At 36.0% G+C, this 27,541-nt stretch overlaps 1 protein-coding gene across 1 annotated transcript in view; it reads left to right on the top strand.

The window, feature by feature from the left end:
- Positions 1–3,917: 3,917 nt before the first annotated feature.
- Positions 3,918–27,541, top strand: part of capu (formin protein cappuccino) — a 138,274-nt gene continuing 114,650 nt past the window's right edge. The window contains exon 1 of the mRNA XM_074180207.1: positions 3,918–3,984. Within this exon, the coding sequence (XP_074036308.1) occupies positions 3,933–3,984 (52 nt within the window). The 5' untranslated portion in view covers positions 3,918–3,932. The remainder of the gene's footprint in view (positions 3,985–27,541) is intronic.

Genomic DNA, 27,541 nt, shown 5'->3' with positions numbered 1-27,541 from the left:
ATGATTTTTCCCAAATTAATGAAAACAATCCCTCTCATCTACCAAATCTCCACTATCCAAATCATACTCCTTTTATACCACCGTTACCTGTGCCATCACCACCCCTGAGCTCTGAAGAAGACAGAAGCAAATGGAACATTCACTCAATTAAAATAGGACTGAAAGAAAGGTGACAACAACCAATAGATCTCCGAAGGATTTGGGTTTTCTGAATTTTACATAGGATGCCTTTTTTTAAAAGAATATAGAATTGAAACTTTTATGACGCTATTATACTGACTGCTATTCTAGACTGATATTATTTATGGCCTTTTTTAAAAATGTTTGGAAATAAACTTCACTAGTATGAACTGAAGAAAATTATCAGAAAGAAAAATCCACTTTATACATCTAAGTGAGTGGATGTGCTAGATGAAGGCAAAATGCTTTGCCAAATTTCGAAGCAAGAGAAAATGTAACTGTAATAAAATAATTTGAAACAATATTCCTTATCTCATTTACAAACACAATCGAAATTTGAAGTAGTCGCTGTTCACATACTCGACAATTTGCAATATTTGCTTACCTATTATTAACTGGAAATGGGTTGATCTATGTTGGTAGGTCCAAAGTGAGTTAGTCCATTCGACCCTCTGCTGCAAGCAGCGAATGTTTATTGTCTCACAGCCTCTTCTGCAACCTATGAAAGTTAAATGTATCTCACACCTATTTAAACTCGACCAAATGAGTCGAGCTTCTTAGCGAAGTCGATTAAAGATGAGAGATGAGTGATTTTTCAAGTCTGATGGCAAGAGTACCACTAGGTTCACGGCGAGGCAAGCACAAAGTATCTGCGCTGCTGTGTCATCATCCAAACATAGATGACACAGCACTGTCAGAGAGGTGGTAATATCTTCATATAATGATTCGAGGAAAATTTCCATTATCACTGACAGTGTCATGTAGAAGGTACCGAATATGGCCAAAGCCACTCTTCCAGACGTGGTTCTTGCCAAATTGAGTTGAGCCTGCAAATCAATCTCCCGTCTGTCAGCAAACTGTCTGCAGGTGTAAAAACAGAAGAGGAAAAAGTACCCTTCCCTAAGAGAAACTCCTCTGGTCACTTTCCAAAATCTAAATATTTTGGAAATTCCCAAAAAGGTTGTCCTTCATATTTATGATAGCTGTTATGTTTATAAACATGACATTGATCCAACCAATATCTGTATCTGTAGAGTAGGGAGGCCACATTTGACCAATTGTACATCCTCATGAGGAGTTGTTCTCCTAGGTCATCGTCCATTCTTTCCTTTCCAGGAAGATGGACAGGTCACTAGGAGGCATCTCCTTCATATCGGCAGGTGAAGGCCAAGACTCGCCGAACACACACTCTCTTTGGCAACCTTGAGGTGTCTCACGGCGGCCTTCGTGAATGTTTTGGAAGGTACAGCGACACTACTGTCGTATGTATATATATATATATATATATATATATATATATATATATATATATATATATATATATACATATCTCATCCAGAATCGAGGTTTCCTGTGGGCTTCTTCAATGGCCAGAGTTTTAAACTACTTCATATATATATATATATATATATATATATATATATATATATATATATATATATATATATATATATGATCTTCAACGGTATGGCTACTCCAAAGCCATACCATATATATATATATATATATATATATATATATATATATATATATATATATGATCTTCAACGGTATGGCTACTCCAAAGCGATGGTAAAAAAGATTTTGGCTAAAAGACAGCAGGAGCCTAGCAAAGAAAAGAAGCCGTCACAACTAGTGCTTGCACTTCCCTACATCAGAGGATTATCGGAGAGGATAAGCAGAATTGGTTCCAAGTACATCAGAACATGCTTCAGATCCGGTAACACTATCCGTAGCAGCCTCACGAAAACCAGGCCACCAAACGCGGACTGCGATTCCAAGAATTGCATTTACCGGATACCCTGTGAGTGCGGAAAATCCAATATTGGTGAAACTAAGAGGTCATTGAATGTTCGCATTGCCGAGCACTAAAAACACACACAGCGGGGGAAAACCAGCAAAACAGAAATAGCAGACCACGTTTGGACCCATCAACACAACACCGTGTGGTCCCAAGCTGAGATCTTACACAGAGAAGAACATTGGTTTAGGAGAAAATTGAAGGAAGCCGCATACATGTTGTCCAACAACATATTCAGCCAAGCCAGCGTAGAAATACGCAACATATGGAAACCCATCATCAAGCGAAAAATGGCCAACTCCCGCCAAACGGTCATCTCCCACTGAACTATTGAAGCGGAAAAAAAATGGAAAGCGGGTATAAGTGAAAGTACTCGAACGACCCATAAATGGTCATCTCTCGGAGGAATCAGTCCAGTCATCACCCGAAGACGATTGTGGATACTAACAATCGAAACGTCGTGAACTAACTTGTCTTGAAATCTCCTAACTTTTTTATTTTTATCTTTGTTTTCATTTTGTATTTCTTCATTTTTATTTTTTGTTCAATTGTTTTATTTTTACTTGTATTTCATTTCAGGTTTTTTGATTATTATAATTGTTATTTACATCTATTTATTTTCAATTCTTCTTTTTTAGCTCTTTCAGGGATTTCAAATCATTTTATATATTAGACAATGGAAGTCCGAACTAGTGAAATTCATGAATACTGCAAGATATATCAGAAACAGTCTCTAGAACTTTTTTGTTGGAGCTCTATATAGATACTGAGGATACACTACAAAAACACACTTTTGTCTATTTTCCACTATATTTCTTTATTGTTGACCGGTTTCGGCTATTATACCATTTGAAAATGGTATAATAGCCGAAACCGGTCAACAATAAAGAAATATAGTGGAAAATAGACAAAAGTGTGTTTTTGTAGTGTATCCTCAGTGAACATGAATTTCCACAAAATAAACAAGTCGTCAATCGAAGAAGACTCTATATAGATCCCAGTGGCGTAATTCTTTAGCTCGATTGAATAATCCTCGAATTTCTTTTCCTAAATTCTCAATGCCTGTTTCTCCAAGAAGAGTTTCCATCATCTCTAATTTGTGAGTTGGCTGTTTTTATGCTGAAAGGAGATTGTGGCGGATCTGTCCTTAAATTACTAATAAAAGTAAATTATGAATGGACTGACCCGTTACTTGATGAAAATTGAAAACACTATCCATGATAATCATGAAACAATTCTCAAAAATATTTTTTATAATTCTAGACACGTTTCGCTAACACCGTAGTTGCATCAGTAGTAATCAAAAGATTAAGTTATTGTGTTAGCGAAACCCGTCTACAATTATATATTTTTTTTCGTGAAAATTGTTTATTATCATGGACAGTATTGGAGATGAACTGCTAGGGTGGAGGTTCGGTTCCTCTCAACTCTCGATTCCCACTCGGTATCTGTGTGCATGGGTTTTATAGCGAATATAACCCACCTATAACTAAAATATGGTCTGAAGCCCATCCTCATCAACACAGCCACAGAAATATCGTCGAGAATAAAGGTCCATGTTCGACCATGGCTTGAAATTCCCATATAAGAAATCTTCAATTTATTTGTCAAAATCAGTTGATATTTCAAATTCAACTTCATCACCCCATATATCGAAAGTTTGCATTATGTTCAAAACTTCTTCAATAAAGCAAATAATATTATGGGCGCCCAAATTCCAATACCATAAATGTGTCATCCTTCAGAAATATATTTTTAATTGAACATCATGTTTATATATTTCATTATTTTGTTGAGACATGGTAATGCACTTTAAATTCAGTGGTTATCATTATAAAGGATATGCAAGTATGAATAAATACTGATAGTTGACAAAAAAACTACTTCAACTTGAATAAAAATACATTCTTGTGCAAAATCAATCAGCCCCAATAATTTTATGGAATGAGACATGGCATTTTCATTTATAAAGAATGTTGTGCACTATCTGGAAGGGTATGTGGGTAAGTGAAAATTCTTATGTACCTACATATTTAAATAGAGGCATGCAATATAAGTGTTTAATAACGTTAGATAATTTTAAAGCAGCAATTTTACGTATTATTAACTGATATAGCATTAGACACTCATTTAGCAACTCTGAGAATTTGCAAGTTGCGCGACAATGATAAAAAATTGATTGCAATCTATTAGTTGTTTATTAAATGATAAAAGTACCGAATTTAAACTTGACAGCAGTGGCCACGTTTTTGGTTTATATTTTCTTTTCTGTGAATGTCTTCATTGATATGTAGTTTACAGGTTTATAATGAATATACGCTGTCCAAAATGTGAGGTTAATTTCAATTTCATTCATCAATTCTATTTTTGCTGGAGATTAAATCCATTTGGAAAAACGTTATCAGGGAGTTTATTCCACATAAACGCAGTTTTCTAGATGAAAGAGTTCTTAAACAGTGAAGTTCGAGGTGTGCTGAATTGAATCTCAAAACGAAGAGCAGCCGCAGTCCGTCGCGTATTTCTGATATGTAACGCTCTTGGTGGAATCAACACTGCCAGCGAAAGTGTCTATAGAAGAGAGACATATCTCCAATCTTTCTCTGATGACTCTTTTCTGGATGGAATCCGGAAACATTAGGGTATGTTGGAGGCAGAGCTCGATACATGAGAAGAAGACTCCAAAGAAGGTCTGATCTAGCTTTATAAAGCATCGAAAATTATTGTTTGAGGTGTGTACAGTTTTCTGGTTCGGAACAATGTTTTAAGCTCTTGAGAAGCGGCTTTTGCAATTCCAGCGACATGATTGTGCCAAGACATATTGGTGTTCACTTCAAGACGTAGAAATAAGAAAGTGGAAAACATTTGTAAAAAATATAATAGGCGTTCAAATCAAAATTGGTTTGTTAGAAACATTCATTAAATGTGGAATAATATAAATGAACATGTATATCGAGAAACCAATTTCCAGGACCTGTTTGGAATAAATGTTCAGTTTAAATTTAGAAATAACCATGTATATTAGCGCGTCCAAGGCTAATAAATATAAAAAAATATGACACGATATACAAATGCAAACAAATTTACATTACCAAAACTCAATATGCTCAAGACTGTCACATATTAAATGTTGAATTTGGAATGGACTTGGGAAGGGAATGTCTTCAATTGACAAAAAAGATATATCACAATCTCGGCAAAATAGTTGTAATTTTGATACACAATTTGAATTGTCTATTTTTTTAGCGCAAGTTTGTTCTGCAACCATTACAATAAAATGTGCGCCGATATCAGGAGTGAACTGTGACACAAAAAATAAATTTGGCGCAGGAAATCTATACCATAGCCATTTATAGGAGCTTAGAAATAATCTGCGAGTATTCAATGAAACGAAATGAAATTGATTAAGAAGAATAGAATAATCGACATTTCTGAAAAGTTTTCTGAATGTATTGGATATTGGCAATATACACGTGATAGACAGGATACCAAATGAGTGTTGTATATTCGAACTTACCTCTGATAGGCTAGAGATAAAGGGAATCATGAAAATCTCTGCTCTGCCTCACCGAAAAAAAACATATATCCTTTTGGATGTATGGTATTTGGGAGATTTTAAAAGGCGTGAAAGGAATAGAAGTGGGCCACGATTTGAACCTTGTGGCACTCTAGAGGTGGATGAGTATAATTTCCACTGATAACCTTCAATTTCAACATATTCATTAAAATGATTAGATACAAAAAGCTACAGCAAACTAGAAGAAAAAACTATCTATCAATTAAATGAGTAGAATGAAAATAATACTTCACAATTTATACAACACTAACATTTAAAGCTAACAGCTGTTTCTAATCATTGTGTCATCTTCTGAGCGAGTTATAAACTAACCTAGGTATATGATGTCATCTCCTCAAATACAATAAGTTGCATTGGTAGGTAGAAAGAGGTATCAAGGGGCATTTGGGAAACCAATAATAACGTTATTGATGATTGGAGGATAATAAATATCTCTCTGATCATCCAAAACAACGTAGTTTTCATTAGCAAGATGTTTTTTGATTTCTATAGATTTCAATATATTCAATTTCAGACTTTTTGGTTGAATGTGTAGAATTTCCGGATTTTGTGTGAAAGTGTGAGTGTTTTCTATGAGATGATAAGCGTAGTTGAAATCTTGTTCATTCAATCTGTAACTTCTCAACTGTTCCTTGAATCCCTGGTTGATACTGCGGCCAGTCTGTCCCATATATAAGTCATTGCAATCGTCGCACTTGAGCTCAGAACTAATTATAAATGAATGCAAATTGTTAATTCTCTTGAATGCTATATTAATACTAGATATTTTGTATGCAAAATAACTTAGATATGATAGAGAGGCAAAACGACGGTCATTATTTACACTTGAATTTAATTTACACATATTAGAAGCCGAAACTGTAGAACATATCCATCGATAAGTATTTGTAAATAAATCTGATCAAAGTATACTAGATTCACCTGAGAATGTCTATCAATTGCGCCTAAAATAAATTGTGAAATGCAGGAAAGGTTGGTAACATGCGATTTTTTTTCGACAAAGCCATGTTGATCAGCCGTATTGACTTGTTCATCTCTACTGCAGTCCAACAACTGTTTGGTATCAAGCTTCGAAGGGTGCATAAACGCCTTGGAGTCTGCCCATCCTGGAAGATTCTGCCAGAAGTTAATAAATCTTCTTGCCATCCCGGCGTTCAATCTTTGTCTGGCAAAGCCTGAAGCGATGCCAATGACAGTTTCTGGTCCGATGAAGATGAAGGCAGTCAGCATCCCTCATTGCCTTCCAGGCCAGTATGGTCAGGAATCCAGACCAAAGACAATCTGTTGAGCCTTCCTATCGAGGAGAGTTGTTTTTGGCAATTTGCTACCAATTTAGACGTTTCTCGGTAGGAGCCAAGAGCTTCCAACACCGCTTGACTGACCGAGAATATTTTTATTGACTTGTGTATAATGTTGGATTCTTCCAATCTCTATGTACACAATTCAATAGCGTAAATTTCCACCTGAAATACAGTCGCATATGTTTCTAGACAGGTTGATATTTCTATTCTGGGTCTGCACCGGAACCAGAAGGTTTTTGGATCCATTTGTGAACCAACAACTATCCGCTTTTAATATTTCCTTCTCCCGGAGGATCTAGTCCTCTCTTCTTGGGAACAGTACTTTATAAGGCAATTCGTAGTTGACAGTTGAAGGCATAAAGTCAGGCACCAGTCTGTTGCACTCTGCAATGAAGGATCTCCATGGCTGCTGACGGTGTGGTACTGATGGCACCACAGATGGCCAGACAAGCCTGTCTCTGTAAGCCAGAAGCTTCGCCTGAGCCGTTTTCTGTAAAACCTTCGGCCCACCTTGAGGGCAGCCTCTGGTGTCCCTGAACCTGATGGCCTCGCCTTGAAGAGTCGTAGTTGCACTTCTGTTTTCCAGCATGGCATAGATCCAGCCAGTTATGGTCGATTCTACATCTTTCCTAGCCAGAAATGATTTTATAGATTTAGGTAGTGCATTGTCAAATGCTCCTTCAATATCGAGAAATACAGCAACCGCAATGTCTTTGTTGTCGAAGGATTGGGAAATTTTCTCCACAAAGTTGTTTGATGTTGAATCTGTCTGCCGGTTTGATAAGCTATCTATAATAATAATAATAATGATACTATAATAATAATGATAATAATATGGCACTAAGGCAGAAATCTCAACCGGACAGATGCAGAAGGCTGTCATTCTTGGCTCGCTGCGTTTGCTCAGGGCACATGATTCTCGGACCCAATGATCACTAACCCCACGGTGTGAGGAGTGGACCTTGGTTGATGATGTTGGCGCGCCCTCCCGAATGTATCGGGGCTTCGGGGAATAGGGCCTGACCAGCGCACACTACGGCGATAAAAAATAATAATAATAATAATAACTTTATTTCACATTTTAACATTTGGACTCATCTTCTAATTACAATTTTTGACACAGAAATAAAGAAAGAAGAAAGTCCTACTGAAATCATTCACATATTCGTGCGTAGGGATTTTTACATTTGATTTTTACAAATGAACAATGAATAATATTTTTAATAGATAATATTTGTTAGAGATATTTGAAGTTTCTAATTTTTTGTTAAAAAAGGTATGATGCAGAATGAGAAAACATTATTGAAGAACAGTTGGTAAGTAACTATATGACTACTGAATTATTCTATTATATCTGTTGTATACACATATATACACATATACTGGTGTATTTCATCAGTTCGGAGTTCCATTGTCTAATATAATATAAATTGATTTGAAAACCCTGAAAAAAATAATTAAAAATTAATAAGATTAACCGAAAATAACAATTTTATTAAACAAAAACTGAAATTACAAAGAATTAACATACAAGCAACAACCAAGTAAATAAAATTGAAATATTAATAAAAAGCTGATTAAACAAAAATTAAAAATTATTATTAACAAAAAATGAAAAATAAAAATGAAAAGATTTCAAACCAAGTTATGTTACGACGTTTCGATTGTTAGCATCCACAATCGTCTTCGGGTGATAACTGGACTTATTCCTCCAAGATCTGACTATTTATAGGTCGCTCGAGTGCTTTCACCTATCCCCTCTTCATTTTTTCCGCTTCATTAGTTTTCAGCGGGAGATGACCGTTTGGCGGGAATTGATCGTTTTTCGCTTGATTAGAGGTTTCCATATGTTACGTATCTCTACGCTAGCTTGATTAAAAGCATTGTTGGACAAAATATACGCGGTTCCTTTGAATTTTTGTCCAACAACGCATTTAGTCAAGCTAGCGTAGAGATACGTAACATATGGAAACCTCCAATCAAAAGGAACGAACACGACCAACTCCAGCCAAACGGTCAGCTCCCGCTAAAAACCAATGAAGCGGAAAAAGTGAAGAGGGGATAGGTGAAAGCACTCGAGCGACCTATACATAGTCATTTTTTGTTAACAATAATTTTTACTTTTTGTTTTTCCAGCTTTTTATTTATATTTCAATTTTTATTTGTTTGGTTGTTGCTTCTATGTTAATTCTTTTTAATTTCAGTTTTTTGTTTAATAAAATTATTATTTTCGGTTAATCTTATTAATTTTTAATTGTTTTTTTCAGGGTTTTCAAATCAATTTATATTATATTAGACAATGGAAGTCCGAACTGATGAAATACACCACGAAACATTGTCAACCACCTTCAAACAAACATATACTGGTGGTTATTCAGGGGGATGCATATAATGCCACCCTCTAAGAAGAAGATAAATGAGGTGAAAATTCACCCCGTATAAGAGATATCAATTAATGAGTTAACTAGTTTACTAATCCTATTATTTTTCTGAAAAAAGGTTGGTTGGGTGACAGGATGGTTTTTTCTTAAGAGAACAATTGTTTTCTTGCCGACGTTTTGAATTTAATTAAATTCTTCTTCGGGGCTCGAAAAGTAGTTTCTTCGTGTTGATAATATTACTATTTAAAAAAACCATCAGACATATTAGATACATATGAAAGAAAAACATCGCAACAGACAAACTTTCGAGACAACAACAACTCAAAACGACAAGAAACAAACGTTTTGTTTTGGTGTTGTCTCGGAAATGTGCAATGTTTTCTTTTCATATGTATCTTATATGTCTGATAGTTTCAAAAATAGTAATATTAGCAACACGAAGAAACAACTTTTCGAGCCCTGAAGAAGAATTTAATTAAATTTGAAACGTCGGCATGAAAATTGTATTTTTAAGAAAAAAATTGATCCTGTTACCCAACCAGTCTTCCTTCAGATTAATTAAAAAGTTCTTTACATTCTGAGTTGGGGGATGATGTGGAATTAGGTATTATAGGAACTTGAAGACTACTTCCTGAGTTATTCGTAGCCCATAATTCTGGTGAAATAATTTGCATGTGAACATGCCATTGTTGTAATACTCTAGTGGTTAGTGGATGAATTTTTATTTCCCATGAGTTTCCGACATCCGGTGTTCGTGGGAAAATGGAAATTGTTTCACAAAGCCATGAGAATAAAGACGACCAGTCACCTATAAGGTCATTACTAAAAAGGCAAACTTCTGAAGATAACTTTCGATGTACCTTAGATTGAAAAAAGCGGTCAGCTTTGGGAACTTTTCAGAGTTGGAACTGTGTTTTTTACAATGATTGTGTCTCGCATACGAAATGAATAAAAAATTAATTGAAGATTCAATAATCAAATCGTTTTTAAAACCCACATATACACTGGGAATCTAACAAAATAAAATTCAAAAGTGAAAAAATATTATAGAGATTTATTCTGGCAGTAGTGAATCAGAAAAATACACCTTGAAATGTGTAGGAATCGAAAAAATATACTCAGTTCCGAAACAACGGCTAGAATCTTTTTTGTTTTATTTTTTGGTCAATTTCATTGGTAGTAATTCAAAAAGGTTTACACATTTAATATCATTTTAATACCAAAGTGACCTATACTGTTTCTCTTTAATTTCATTTACGTTCTATAATGCATGTTGTAAATATATAAAATGCATGTATCAGAAACCTAAGGATATGAATATTGGTTTTTGTAAAGTAAATTTTTGTATCCACTGAATTGTCAGAAATGTGTTTTGGAATGGATTTACAATAACTACGGAAATGCTGCTAGTGGGAATTATTAATATTTTGAATATTCTGAAGAAAGGTTGGAGTTAATACAAGGTGGTAAAATGAAACCAAAAAGACCTTCTTTGTATTTTGAAATTTCACCCAATAGTGAATATAGGATAGAGGAGAAATTTGGACGATCTAACGTTAATTTCCCTCAATGGTGAGGTCATTCCATTTGGAACGGAGGTGAAATATCTTGGCATTGGCCTTAATAAAAGACTCATCTATAACGCTCCATTTGGAAAAAGTTTCACATAAAGCCAGACTGTATCTATGGACATGTCGAATGATTTGTGGTAAAATTTGAATTTTAGGTCCCAAACAAATCCATTGGAATTATGTGATTGTCAGGCCAATGATCACTTATGGTGCAGTTGCTGGGTGGCCGAAGGCTTTACAGAAAACGGCCCAAGCGAAGCTCTCTGGCTTACACAGACAGGCTTCTCTGGCTATCAGTGGTGCCATCAGTACCACACCGTCATCGGCCATAGAGATCCTTCTAGATCTACCTCCTCTTCACATTTTTCTGGAGAGAGAGGCTAGATGGACTGCATACAGACTTATGCACATTGCCAATTGTCCAAATCAATTCAAGGCAGAGTGCAACAGACTGTTGGTTGACATTGGAAGTCACAGCATTCTGGAAATGACCTCTGACTTTATGCATCCAACTGTCAACTACGAACTTCCTTATAAAGTACTATTCCCGAGTAGAGAGGACTGGGTCCTCCGGGAGAAGGAAATATTAAGAGCAAATGGATCACAGATGGATCAAAAACACCTTCCGGTTCTGGTGCAGGTATTTTTAGTCGCAGACCCAGGAAGTTATGCGACTGTATTTCAAGCGGAAATCTACGCTATTGAATTGTGTGCGGAGAGATTGGATAAATCCAACCTCACACACAAGTCAATAAAAATATTCTCGGACAGTCAAGTGGTGTTGGAGGCTCTTGGCTCCTACCGAGTAATTTCTAAAACGACTCTCCTCGACAGAAAGACTTAACAGATTGTCTCTGGTTTGGATTCCTGGCCATACTGGCCTGGAAGCTAATGAAGCGGCTGCCTCTCTTGCAAAGGAGGGTGCTGCAAGCGGCTTTATCGGACCAGAACCTGTTATTGGCATCGCTTTGGGCTTTGCCAAACAAACATTGAACGAGAAGATTTATAGACTTCTCGTAGAATTTTCCAGGATTGGCTCACTCCAAGGCATTTATCCACCCTTCGAAGCTTGACATCAAACAGTTGTTAGACTACAGTAGGGATGAACTACGAAGACCACTCACCATACAAACTAATCGGCTTCGTTAAGAAGGTGGGTTTATTTGGCCGAGTGTGAATAGGTATGAGCCACAATAAACCCTTGCGGGTTGAGGTGAAGGGTCGAATAGACCCACTCACTTTAGACCTAACGTAACCTAAGTAAACTGAGAATGGTTTACTTGAGGATGGTTTGATAAACCAAAACCTGTCGTAACGAATGAAAATCTAAGTGGAAATTAGACAAAAGTTATTTTGAATTTTACTAGTTCGGACTTTCATTGTCAATATGATTTGAAATCTCTGAAAGAACAAATAAAATTAAAAATTAAAATGAATACCCGTGAAATAAGATTAACATGGAATGAAAATAAGCAAAAATTAATTACTGAAGGACGTTTCCATTGTTGGTATCCACAATCGACTTTGGGTGATAACCGAACTTATTCCTCCGAGATCTGACTATTTATAGTTCATTCGAGTGCGTTCACCTACACCCTCTTTCCTCTCTTCGCTTCACTGGTTTAGTGGAAGTTACCCTTTTTCCGCTCGATTGAATGTTTCCATATGTTGCTTATTTCTACGCTAGCCTGGCTGAATGCGTCGTTGGACAACATATATGCAGCTTCTTTGAACTTCATCTTAAACCTGTGTTCCTCGGTGTGAATAATCTCAACTTGAGACCAATTGATGTTATGTTGATGAGTCCAAACATGCTCTGCTATTCACGATTTGCTGGTTTCTCCCCGCTGTGTGTTTATCTTGTGCTCGGCAATGCGGTCTTTCATAGGCCTTTTAGTTTTACCGCACTCACTGGGTATCCGGTGAATGCAATGCTTGGAATCGCAGTCCGCGTTTTTGGCCTGGTTATCGTGAGGCTGCTACGGATGGTGTTTTCAGATATGAAGCAGGTTCTGATGTTCTATTTGGACCCAATTCTTCTTATTCTTTCTGACAATCCTCTGACGTAGGAAAGAGCAAACTCTGGTTGTGACATCTTCCTTGTGAGGCGCTTGCTGCCTTCTAGCCAAAATCTGTTCCACCATCATTTTGGAGTAACCATTCCGTTGAAGATTTTTTTGATGATGACTAGTTTCTTCTCGAGACCTTCCTTCGTATTACAGAGCCCGAAAGCACGGGTAGATTGATGGTGGTTGGATTCGTAATTCAGATAATGCTCCGTCTGAGTGGGTTTTTGGTAAATAGATGTTTTCCACTCAGTGTCGGTCCTCTTCACCAATACGTCAAGAATGGCAATTGGTGATGGTGCGAACTAGTAAAATTCACCATGAAACATTATCAACCACTTTCAAACAAATTTTTTTTTTCTATCCTATAATTATTATGAATTTCCACAAAATAAATTCATCAATCGAACAAATCACCCAATCATAACTAGTTTGATTTTCATTAGTTTGGACTTCCATTGTCCAATATGATATGATTGGAAATCTCTGAAATAACAAATGAGAATTATAATTTAAAAGAATTTCTGAAAATAACAATTATAGTAAGCAGAAACCCTGAAATGAAATTAAATTCACATTTTCATTAACATCGGTGCTGTATGGACAAATTAAACGGGAAAACGGTCATTGGCTGGACTGAGCATATCTTTTGAATATGAATTCGAAGCCATATAAAACGATTGAATAAACTGCGGTTATTTAATTCTTGTCAATGTTAGATCCAATCCAATATTGTCTATTTTAAATCACGAGTAGACGTTACGATTAATTCCTAAGGTTTCTACGAGGAAACTGATAATATTGTGTGTGTGGACAGAAGATAATTTTTTTCATTGAAATTATTTCTATAATCATTATTCATTAGAAGGAACGTAACAGATGACAATGTTGACAATGTGGTTATTACAATGAGAATCGTCGTGTTTGTTATCAATAGTAATAAAACAATATAAAGAAAGGTCCCCATCTGTGGGAATTACGGATTAACACGCTTTGCCTATCATTGCATGTTTTAATTCTACATTATTGTGTTAACTGTGAGTATTCTTCCTTAAGAGGATCATCTTGTACCTGCTTCCCCTGAATATTTTATCATTTTTAATTATTTTCGTAGAATGGGCACAATAAAGTATATTTACAAGAATACTAGGTACATTCAAAATTATTAAGATATATAAAGAACGTTTTGAGTGTCGAACGTGGAATTGATAGACGATAAATACGAAAAATAAGGAAATATTGTTAATTTTCACATCCTTGTCTAGCTTGTCTAACTTTTTGGTACACGTTGTTACCGGACTGATCTATAACTGGAATGAAAATCAAATTTGATTGCGTATCTGAACTATAAATTTAAAAAACTCAATCAAAAACAAAAATGGCAAGAACTGAAAAAACTGAGCATTAAAAAGAAATACAATGTTTTTTTACCAGTCTAAGGCATTTGGATGTGATAACCTTAATATTACTCTAATAATACTATGCTGGCCCTTTATTGTGCCACATATAACGTATATAATTAACTCTAGTATACAAAACTTCTATTTTTCGAAGTTATGGAAGGAAGCTCTGCCAAAAATAAGTTCACAATCAGAGTTTTCACGCTTACGTTCAGTTTCGATTCTACCTGTTCTTTCAAAAGTGCTCGAAAGAGCCATTAAGTCTCAAATAGTACTATTTATCAACTCGATAAATTATTTATCAGCAAAACAATCAAGTTTTCAACCAGGTTACAGCTGTAGCTCTGTATCGAGTGATGTGTCAGATGATGTTCTGAGGGGAATAGGCGAAAGTAAGGCAACGATCCTGGTACTCCTAGACTACACAAAAGCGTTCGATATGTTGAATCATAGAATTCAATTGGCAATCCTAAATCATACCGAATTTTCTGTGCGAGCTTGCGATTTGATAAAATCATTCCTAACAAACAGATTATAGCGAGTAGTGTATAAAAATGAGACATCGACGGCGATTACTGTCACCACTGGTGTACCTCAAGGGAGTATTTTGGGTCCATTATTTTATGCAATTTATACTGCACAGTTCGTAAAGTTATTAACTCGTTGCAAGTATCATCTATATGCAGACGACACGCAGCTATATTTTTCCTTTAACCCATCAGATACTTCAGCAGCAGAATATTTCCTCAACTATGATCTACAAAAACTTTTTGAAATATCAAATGAACATTTATTGAAAATAAATCCAAAAAAATCAATGGCTATACTTTTTTGTGATGATAGAATCAGAGAAGAATTGCAGGCATCTTTGAACGTTAGTATGGTTAATGAGATTATTTCTTTCAGAACATCTGTTTGAAATCTGGGTTTGATAATTGACAATAAACTCAAATTCGCAGAGCAAGTCACGTCAAAGTTGAGAATTGGCTATGCTAATTTGAAAATGATCTACCTCCAGAGAAAATTTCTAAATCAAAGCACAAAGAAAGAACTATGTGATTCAATTGTTCTCTCACACATGAACATCTGTGAAAGCATATATGGGCTGTGCTTAGATAATAGAGATTCCGGACGCATTCAGAAATTACAAAATTCTTGTTTGAAGTTGATATTTGACAGAGAGTGTCGCATAAACTGAAGGAAATAAACAGAGCCTGTTTCTTCTATAAAATTTTAAAATACGAAAAACCTCTTTATTAACACAAAAAATCATCTTTAGAAGCCATGTCAATATTCGTAAAAGTGGAATTATAACTATACCCCCCATAAGAGAGAGATATTCAAACGTTCCTTCACATACTGCACGGGAAATCTTCTGAATAAATTCCGGATCACTGACTTCACAAAGTCGATGGCGCGTTCAAAAGAATAATAAAAGAGAAGCTATCTCAACATTAATATATTTAATATCCTGGCAGTTTTCAAAATATTCGAAATATATTAATCTTAGTCTTAGTATATGCATTTTCCCTCTGGGCCTCAACAGCACCTGATCTCGTATCAGAAAGCTGACAATAGGCCAATTAATCTGTATATCACAAAATATATGTATTGTCATACTGGTCATGTAATTGTGAATTCGGATTATTAAACGTCTTATTATTATTATTTTTTTTTCACCGCAGTGTGCGCTGGTCAGGCCCTACCCCCCGAAGCCCCGATACATTCGGGAGGGCGCGCCAGCATTACCAACCAATGACCACTCCCCACACCGTGGGGTAAGTGATCATTGGGTCCGAGAATCATGTGCCCTGAGCAAGCGCTATTTTATCCGTTTTTCCTCCTTTTTTCTGACGATATTCGTCTCGCCAGGAGCTGAAAACTCCACGACAAATATCGTTTTGCTCTGGTGGTCGAGAAGGACCACATCAGGCTTATTAGCTTGTATGAGCCTGAGGGTGGGGAACGAATAGTTCCAATAAATTAGGCACTTCTCGTTTCCCACAACGGATTCAATATCCCCCGGAGCGTAGGGCAACACCGGTATCTCGACAATACCGTAAGAGTGCCGTAGATGGTAATGTAGCACTCTTAGGGCCGCATTATGTCGATGGATGTAGGCTGAGACCGCATATACTGGACATGCTGATAGCAAGTGCATTAGGGTCTCGGGCTCCTCGCGGCAGGCCCTGCACCTTGTGTCAGGAACCTCTATATCCATCACGCGACTGCGGTAGACTGAGGTGTCAAAGACAACATCCTGGCAAGCGAAGGTCAGGCGCTTTGATAAGCCAAGGTCTCCAATGTTATTGAAGAAGACCCCATGCATTGGCTCATCCTTGTGCTTCCGCAGAAGTAAGGTGATCTCTGTGGCTTTTATACGAGTTTTTTGCTTAACGGGTTCCTACTGGATGACAGAGTTGTGGTCACCACGTTCAGAGTCGAAAACTGAACCAAGTTCATCAGCTGCTCAGGCACCTGTCCTAAAGAGAAATGCTCCAATTCCTGTTCTCTCATAGTCACGGACCATGCAGAGAAGGGGATCCGAACTCCTGACGACTTTACTTTCCAGTACCATTCTGTCATGTAGACCTCAAACTCAAAAGTCTACGGCCTCCCTGTTGTCGGGGGAAGTACAACCGTGAAACGGACGATTTGGGATGCAAACTCCTATAGAGATGCATCATTTTTCATGTCTTTACGTCGAGTTGATACAGCTCCTCCCGAGTCCACTTCACTACTCCAAACGAGTAGAGTAAGATTGGAACGGCAAGCATATTTGTTGCAGCAACTTTGTTCTTCCCCGACAGTTCCAACGACCAGATCTGTCGAAGTTTGTGCTGATACTTGCCGCGAAGAGAGTTTTTCACTGCAGTTACCTCTTGTGAGTGGCGTTGTTCCACCCCGAGGTAAGTATACGTCTCTCCGGCATCCAGATGGTGTAGGATGCTGCCATCTACGAGCTGCACATCCTCTCTGTAGTTCCCGCATCGTCCTCTTTTAAGATGGACCATTGCACATTTGTCTATCCCGAATTTCATACCGATAGCATGCGTGTACTCTTCCACCACCCTCAATGACTGATGGAGATCCTTCTCTCCAGAGGCATAAAGTTTTTATTATTATTATCATTATTATTATTATCAGTGTTTTGACGATTCTTGATATTTCAAAAACGTTTGATACTATCACAAACTACTACTTGCAAAATTTACATATGGCTTTTCACTGTCTATTAGCATTTCTTGCCTCCTTCATCACACAGAGCAGAAGATTGAATCGGGTGGAGGATATTCGGATTATGTTAACTTAGGTTTCCTGTGTTTTATAATTTATAGAGCATAAAAACATTCTGAGTAACACTTTGACTTGGAAAAAAAGTAAGTTAGGACACATGTTTATTTTTTTCATGAAATATGACAAGTGATCACCACCTGAAATAAATGATATCCTGTATACAGTTTGTGAGTACGTTGAAAAAAATATTTCATTTGTGCAAAAAGTCATACTTGATAAAAGATGCCGACGCATCCAATTTTATTCTGCATCACAGTTTCACTTACACCCGCGTAGAATTTGGTTTGTCACAGACCATTTTGAACAAATAGTTCTAGAAAATTCTAGATTCCCTTTTTGATGTTTACTTATACAAAGAACCTACCTGCATATTTCAAGATTCTAGATTCAGTAGCTTCCGCCCTAGGTTAATATAAGAGCGGACAACAGCTAGTAATTTATATTTTTACTTCAAAAATACAGTAACTAAAAAAATGTCAATTGTACTTGGTAATGAAAAGCTTCGAGAATCGAATTATGTTGCCTATAAAGAAATTCGCAAAACTAACACAACCGTCAACGACGCCTGCCCTCACGTGTATGCCCGCGTTCGGATCGCGTTCTCGGCGATGGCGCTTCATTGCTTAGACCGCTCCTCTACCTCCCGCATCGTCCCCCATCGTCTTATTGTAGGTTCGACGCGTAATAGCTTTCTGATAAATACATTCGAAATTATCGCTTTTGCTGGCAATAAAATATATGTGCATTGAATTTATGAATAAACAAAAACCTAAAATAATTGATGAAGTGAATTATTGCTTAAAACTCGGCCCTGAGTACCACTATATGAATGACTAAATACTATAATTATATATTACTGCAATGCGGGTCAAGAAGGTTAGATAACACAATATTTTTCGATACCTAATATTCCTCGAAAAATGATCTCATTTCTGTGATACTCAATATAAGAAGTTGGAGATGATTCTGTCTTATATGTGGTAACTTTCTCAAAAATCATTTTCAGTCAACATTCAATGTTATTCGATATTGTTTTCCCCCATTCATTTACAGTGATTAGAACTTTCGACACGAGATAGAAGCATTAAAAAAATCGGAGTTGAAATCTTTTTTTTCAAGAACAAAACACAAGCACAACAGGAAAATCCTTAAGGTGCTATATGAGCGGTTCCTGTGCGAAAGTGGCGATCCACACTGGATTTGAATCGATGAAGATTGAATCAATTTAAAAAAGGTTCACAGAAACTTTATTCCACATAAACACAGTTCGCCAGATTAAAGATTTCCTAAACAGTGAAGTTCGAGATGTACTGAGTTGAACCTCAAAATGAGGAGCAGCCACAGTACGTCGCGTATTTCTGATATGTACCGCTCTTGGTGGAATCAAATGTGCCAAGTCATCTGAACACCTCCCGTGAAAGTATCTATGAAAGAGAGACAAATCCCCAGCCTTTCTTCAATGTTCCAGGCTATCAACCCAGCAACTTCAGGGTATGTTTGGGGGTAGAGCTCTATACATGAGAACAATACTCCAAAGAGCGTCTGATCTGAGCTTTATAAAGCATTAAAGCTTCTGAGGTGTGTACAGTTTTCTGGTTCGGAACAGTGTTTCAAGCTTTTGAGAAGCCGCCTTTGCAATTCCAGCGACATGATTGTGGCAAGACATATTGTTGTCCATTTTAACCCCCAGCAAACTTATCGAAGCAGAAAGAGAAATTGTCTGACCTGACATTATCCGGTTCGGAGATATTTATCTTCTTGGGGAAAGCCAATGCCTGGGTTTTTGTGGCATTGAATTGAACCTGATTACATCACCCCAATTCAAAATCACTTCTAGATCCTCATTAAGATATGCAACCTCCTGCTGCTAGTGGAGATGTACCTCCGTAGTCGATGTCCTGGAATTCAAATGGAATGACGAGACAAGTGTGATGTCGTCAGCAAAGCAATATATTGGATTCTTGGTTTTTTCCAATAAGTCGTTGATATGCAATAAAAAGAGGGTTGGAGATAATATGGATTCCTGGGGATCACCAGCGTTGATGGTAAAAATATTCGAGAGATATCCATCAACGGCCACTTGCAGGGAACGTTCCTTCAGGAAGCTGAAGAGTCATGCACAGAAATGATCCAACAAGCCATAGCATCAAAGTTTGGACAGCAAACCCTCATGCCACACACGCTCAAAGGCCTTAGAAATATCAAGCGCAACAGCTCTTGATTCTCCATGTTTCTCGATTGCGTAATTCCAAATATGGGTGAGATACGATAGAAGGTCACCTGTTGATCTTTGTTTCCGAAAGCCATATCGATGATGGCTCAAGATGGCTCAATTGTATGCTTGAAGCCTACGGACTTTCACAAATTATTGAGTCACCTACCCGTACTACACTCTCCACTTCGACTCTTATCGATTTAATTATCACAAGCAACGTTGAACACTTCGTGAAATGCGCTGCTGTTGTACCAGCAGATTATATGTCGGATCATGAACTCATATATGCTGAGTTACTTACTTCGGCACCAAAAAAAACTGGAAACATTTAAAGTTATCAGGGACTTTCGGAATTTTTCTATAGACGATTTCTATTCAGATATCCGGCATGCTCCGTTCACTTCGATTTACGATCTGAATGGTATGAACGAGAAACTGCAACTTTTAAACGACTCCATTCTTTCGGTCTTCAACCATCATGCCCCACTGAGAACTATCAGAATAACAAAACCTTATTCCCCTTGAATTACTGATAATATACGACTATTAATGAAACTAAGAGATAAGGCTCGCGCTAGGTGGAACCGATCGAAAAATGTAGGTCATTATGAGTATTATAAATCTTTGAGAAATTATACCACTCTAGCATGTAAAAATGAAAAAAGAGCTTACTTTCAACATATGATGCGAACAAATGGTGTGAACAAAGTCTGGAAAGAACTAGGTTTACTTAATATAAATAAAAAAAAAACCTACTGATATTCCAGAAGAACTTAAGAAGCCTGATGAACTTAATAACTTTTTCGTGAATTCAAATCCCAACTTGGTAATGCATCCTGAAATTCTGGAATTTTACAAAAATGATAAAAGGCAGAAGAGTCTTGAGTTTTCCTTCCAACAAATAAGCGAAATTGATATACAAAAAATCATATACACTATAAAAAGTAATGCTCAAGGCTCCGATGGCATAAATATCAGATTATTGATTATGTGTTGTCCTTTCATAGTACCTTACATAACACACATAATAAATGTCTGCATTCAAACAGGTGATTATCCAAATTGTTGGAAGGAAGCCCTGGTAATACCTTTTCCAAAAAAAAGTAATCCAGATAGCTTCAAAGATTTGCGTCCAATTAGCATTCTGCCAGCTGTTTCTAAGTTATTTGAAAGAGTGATTTACAACCAACTTTCTGAATTTGTTTTAACTAAAAACCTTCTACCAGAAACACAATCGAGCTTCCGCCCACCTCATAGCTGAGAAACGACAATTTTGAACATTACAGATGATGTTTTCAGCGCACTTGATCATAAAAAAGCTACAGCACTTGTTATGCTTGATTTTTCGAAAGCTTTCGATACGATAAATCACGTTATTCTCCTCACTATCCTCGAATCCATTTGTTTGTCAAATATCGCGGTTCAACTTTTTGAAAACTATTTGAGCGAGCGAGTGCAAAGAATTAAACTAGATAATATAGTATCCAGTCCATTGAAGATAAATCGCGGTGTTCCACAAGGCTCGATTTTAGGCCCTCTTCTATTTATATTATATATCTCAAACTTTGTGAACGTAATCAAATACTCCAAAATAAACCTATATCCTGATGATACACAATTACATCTTTCATCCCACCCTTCGGACATGATTACTGCAATGCAGAAGCTAAATGAAGATATAGCCTCATTGATTTCTACCTCTGCGCAGCATTGTCTTCAAATCAATGCTAGTAAAAGTTCAGTTTTGGTTTTTGGGACTAAAAGAGAACTGAATGGCTTTCAATTAACTGTAGACAAGGATGTGGTTGCACCGACTGAACATGCAAAAAATTTAGGTATCACCCTTGATTCAAACTTGAAATTCAAACATCACATCAATAAATGCATCAGTATTGCCTATATGATCATCAAACAAATTTATACCAACAGATAATGTCTCAACAAAAAAGTAAAAACCATACTCTGTGAATCTCTTGTATTATCCAGATTTAATTTTGGAAGCACAGTCTATATGGGCCATGCATTGATTATGAAGATAAACGTAGAATTCAGGTTGTTCAAAACAATTGTCTGCGTCTAATACACGGCATCAAACGTGGCCAACATACATATATCTCATGAACTCAAAGATACCAACTGGCTCAATATGGCAAAACGACAATCATTACATGCTGCTTGTCTATATCATAAAATTATCACTGTAAAAGCTCCCAAATATTTATACAAGAAATTGTCATACCGTTCATATGTCCACAATATAAACATTCGTTACAGGGGAAGACTAACACCCCCCATACACCGTACAGAATTATTCAAAAAATCTTTTTCATACCAGATCGCACGAGTGTACAACTCAATCTCTGATGAATTTAAACTGATGTCTTCGAAAAAATTCAAAAGAGCATTGAAACGGAAATATTTGAACGAAATCTAATGTACACCCATTGTCAATAAGAATGGTGGTTCCTAACATTACTACCTTCTTTTTTTCTAACCGTTTATAATTATGTCTAATATACTATTATGTCAATTATATATTTAGTACTTTCACTCAACAATTTGTAAATAGTTTTGAATATTTTTCTCTGTTATTTTTTCTGCCGATTTTTTTTTCGTTTTTTTTGCATTGCATATGTGTATGTGTGTATATGGGTACATATATGTGTATATGTATTGTGTATACATGTATATATAGTTCTTTTTTTGGCCTAAGATGAAAAACAGAGGTTGCATCTTTTGGTGCAACCAACTGATCTTCAGCCTTTCCCGTTTATTTATTGTATCATTATGGGAATAAAGACCTATTATTATTATTATTATGTTGAAGCCTTTCAAATATTTGAGGATATGATGTTTTACGTCCATCTACATGTACTTTCTCCGGTACTGATGTCCTAAGGGTAAGGGAGCCATGCTCCAACCTGTCAGAAACCAAGATGGCTATCGGTATAAATTTTATTATTGATTGGGTATGCTAACAATCGAAACATCGTGAGGTAACGTGATTGAAAGTCTTTTCTCTCACATCATCAATTATTTTTTCATGTTCGTCAAAATAATTTTGTTTTTTTTTACAAATCAGCGTTCGAACTTCTTCAAATTTCAAACTCATCATTCATTTGTTCTCATTTATGGCACTTATTTCCTCATCTATAGATTCAAAATCTGTTTAAACAATTCCAGACAGTGAAAGTCCGAACCTCCAAAATTCACTAAGAAACATTGTTAACCATATTCAAACAAACATATCATTTCAAACTTTCATCTTTCACAACTGTCGAAAATGAATACACTCTCCAATCTCCCAAAACTTCAGCTATGAGGGATAAAAATCAAATCTCAATTTTCCTCATAGTCAGAGTAACAAACTTTTCTGGAGTAGGTACCTTTAATTCGGATTCCAAATTGAATTTGTTCGGAAGTTTGTTCCTAAGCAGCACACAACTTCTTTTTATTGAGCATTTCCCCGTGAGTTATTATAAGGAAAAGGAATCATGTAGTGATCTGACATATTATTTCAATTCACAAAACTCAATAAAGTGGTTATTAGGGAATCGAATAATTGTAGTTTGCCAAAAGATGATTTCTATTTGATTTTGCATTAGTGAATGGCATATAAATCCTTTCTTCATTTGAATACATCTTTAATATCTAACCGAATGCATAAACGTGTGACATTTCGTGACATATATCAAAAACTCATTTATTTTTCCCTGTCATAGAAATCAAACGAAGCCTACGCGTTTAAAAATGGTAAATGAAGTGAGATGCTATTTGATTCTACCGAATTACATAACAATCGTATTTTGACCGAAAAAAATTGTTACTCCCAGGATTGAGAATTATGATAAATAATAGTTTTTTTTATTTATTTATTTATTTTATTAATAAAATTATAATTGAATCAAATCAATAAAATACTTATTTGAAATTAACAAAAAATAAATAATAATTGCACAAAGAAACTTTCCCTCGGTTATCGTAAAGGTGCGATTTTGTTCCATCTTTTACATAAAAGAGAATGTAAGCTTCTCCATTCACAAGCGACCTTGGTGAAATTGGTGACACGTGTGAATCGTTGTATTTGTGCCACGCGCCAGTATACGGGTGTCTGCAGTATGCTGTATAATGTCCCACTGTGATTTAAAAGTACATATAGATTATAACAATTAGCCACATTTTCTGCTGCAAAGTTGTCCATATCCAATCCTTCTAGAGGAAATTCGATGACATCATTCAATTTGCCTCTACTTTCCGTTGGAGAGAATCTTTTTAAATGTGTTACTGAAATAAAGGGAAACTTGTGGATTGATAAGGACTTTGTGCATTTTCTCCTTTCGTTGCATTTCGAACACGTCGGTTTTTCATTTCCATCCAAAGTTTCTTCGCTTGTAAAAGAATCCAAGCATTGCCACAAACTCAATTGGTGGGTTCTTTGTGGTATGGAGAGAGACAAATCCCAGAAAGGATTAAATGTTACTGAAGAGTATCCACAGTGTGTGCATTTCATCGTGGATTTCAATTGGCCAACGAAATTATCTACAATCTAAGAGTTATGCATCCTCAAATATGTGAGCCATGACTCTTGTGCATTTCCGCTGTCGCTCAATTTTTCGTCAATCTCCGTTAAGATTGGTTTAGGTTTCTCATTAATTATATTAACCTCTTCATGTAATCCTTCTAAAAGATAAAGGAGAAACGCCTGGGCGTCTTGATGAGAATTACCCATGAATCGAGGAGCAAAACTTTGAATCTGATTTTTTAAGGAGGCTGTATTTACTACTTTATCAAATGAATCTTCTGACCACAACTCCTTGATAACTTCTGCAAAAGATTTCATTAAAGCACCCTTCATACTAGAAATACTAGTATTGATATCTTTCATGAATTCATCCTTTTTCAAATATTCCAATAACCATCTCGTATTTGATAAACACTGAATTACGCTGTTCATGAAACAGGTGTTACCAATATTTTTTAAACCATTCAATCCAAAGGTTTTGACTAAAGAATTTATCACTGAACAATCCGAAATATCTTTGAAACCCATTTGAGAATTTTGCTGAGAGAAAGTATTTTTTCCATTTGCTTTTATTTTAATTTCATGAATTGGTTTCTTATTACCTCTCTTTTCTTCATGAAATTGGTTTTCAGGAAACAAGTAAATTTCATCAAAGTTTTTGGAATCAGGGAGAGTACCGAAAAACGAAGCTGCATTTCCTCTTTGGATGGCTATACTAATTTTCTGAATGAGAAAAGATATGGCTCTTGATTCGTGGGTTTCATCGGTTACCTTTTTTTCAATTTCATTGATGAAAGATAAGGCTTCAGAGCCAAAAACACCAAACTTTTCAATAGCTATTGGGCGAAAGATATAATTATTTCCCAAATTCTGATATTTCCGTAGTTTGGAACTTTCTCCTAAAGAAGCAGCAGCACCGGCTTTCGCAGAAGTAGCAGGAAGATGGCAAGTTGCTAATGTACACAAGTAAAGTCCCAAACAACAGATTTACCATTTTTCCATGGAACAAGTGTCATACCATCCGGCCGTTTTCCGTCATCTCGACTTGTGCCTATGGGTTCTAAAATCGCAGGAATTGTTGCTGAAGTTAAAGCCCTTTTGATTAGATCATTATTTGCATAATGGCGAGATAAACGACCAGCGCTAAAACGGCAGCTCAACCCATGAGTACCTGATTCAACCACAAATGCACCACATTTACAAAAGTGTTGAACACACAGTGGTGTACCAAGTCGAAATATGATGGCAAGTCTGAAAGAGTCGTCATCCAATAGAGTCCCAAGTGATGCTACAGAAACAGCATTTAACCAAGCACCAGATTCTTTCACAGTTACTGCGAGAAGACAAGCCTTATTTTTTGAAGTGTCAGAAGCTGTCTTCAGTGAAATACTAGTTGCTTGATCTAGTAATGGTTTATCCCATGCCCTCTGGTTTTTCATGTCTTCAATTTTCATTGTTTGGCCAGTTCTAGATTCCCAAAGAGATTTTCCCCGATCAAAAACACAATCAGATATTTTGGTATTGTAAGATAATTTCTATCAAATCGGAAACACTGCAAAATGAGGACAGAAATGATGGCAAAGCGAGTGAAGTGGCTGAACGAATTCCTAATTCTCCTCTAGAAACTGGAAGTGATGCCTGTAACCAAGTTTCGTCTTCGATACGGTTATTAGTAATGAGTTTCAGCATCCTTCTTAATTCGTCATCAATATTTTGTAATCCCTGTTCGTCATGCCAAGTAGGGCTGCACCTCAAAATATACGATAATTTTGGAATGGCTAATGAATTCTTCAATAAATGGAATGTGACATGTGTTGGTAAAATAGATAAACGTCCTCACATGACACGAAGTGATTGTAATTTTTCTTCCAAACAAAATTTTAAGGCATTATCAGATAATGTGGCACCAAGAAGAAACCAATTGGGTTTTTCAATTACTCGTTTACCAGGAGCTATTAGGTTAAATTGATCGATGATGTTAGGGTCCTGTTTATCCAGAAAAATGAGTTGACATTTCTCGAAATTTAGTTCAAGTCCCAGGTCTTTCGAATGACTTATTGTGTAACCACATTTGCTTTTTCACCAATTGAATCATTATCCAGATACCAGCCGTTGAATTCAGTGGATATTTTAGTCATAATATGAATAGAAAGGCAGAATAATAGTGGTCCAAGTGGATCTCCCTGCTGTACTCCTTGTTCGGACATTATAATTTCGTTACCAAATATTAAGGAGGGTTCACTGTGACATTGTTCAATAAAAAGATATATGTCTGGTATGGCGTTAGCCACCGAATGTAACATGAAATTCCTGTCTATAGTGAATTTCACTAGTTCGGACTTCCATTGTCTACTATATAAAATGATTTGAAATCCCTGAAACAAGAAAAAAAGAATAATTAAAAAAGAATAGTTGAAAATAACAATTATATTAAGCAACAATAAACCTGAAATGAAATGATAGTGAAATAACCTACATTGCTGCTGCATTGGAACTTTTGAGAAGTTTCTGTTCAGTGCATCATAAAGAGGTCTTATTTTATGCAGTCTGTCAGAATGTGGCTTGTTGTTGTGTTGTGTTTTACACTTATTCAGTTCCACTTTTCAATTCAGATCTGTTTAAAAAAACAGAGGTCTTACCTCTGGAGGAATCACACTTCAAGAGGTCTTACCTCTTGAAGTGTGATTCCTAACACACAGATACAAATAATAATTATTAAAGTCTGAAAAAATCAAATTATTCAAAATATTAAATTGAATTAAATGTTTCTTTCTCAAAGTACTCTTAACATTTCAAATAAGAACATTTATCGTCAGGTTGTCCCATGAATGAACTTGAACGAAGTTCACACATACACTCTTTTTTTAAAGATTGTGAATCAGAGATATAACGAAACTAGTATTCATACTGCCTCGTGAGTTCTAATTCGTTCAAAGTTTTTTTGCTCAAAACATAGAGCCATGATTATTTGAAAAATATATAAAAATTTTATTCTACCATTCATCTTCATCCTGACAAATTTATGCTATCATCAAAACAAAATTTGTACAAAGTGTAAGATAATGATTTCACAGCCTCATAATTTTCAGTTGAAAATCAATGTGTAATGACATTTTCATTTATGAATGAATTTAGACATCGTAAAAGTATTATTATATTAGATTTCCTGTTTTGCTTGTCCATTTATTGAATAATTTCTTCATTATACAAACTTAGGCAAACTTAGATTGTTA

The sequence above is a fragment of the Leptinotarsa decemlineata genome, unplaced genomic scaffold (genome assembly GCF_025532065.1).
Source record: "Leptinotarsa decemlineata unplaced genomic scaffold, Ldec_3_MD MMD2_tig00026294_RagTag_RagTag, whole genome shotgun sequence".
NCBI lineage: Eukaryota > Metazoa > Arthropoda > Insecta > Coleoptera > Chrysomelidae > Leptinotarsa > Leptinotarsa decemlineata.
The sequence above is the reverse complement of the archived record's forward strand: the minus strand, read 5'-3'. Positions and strand labels throughout refer to the sequence as shown.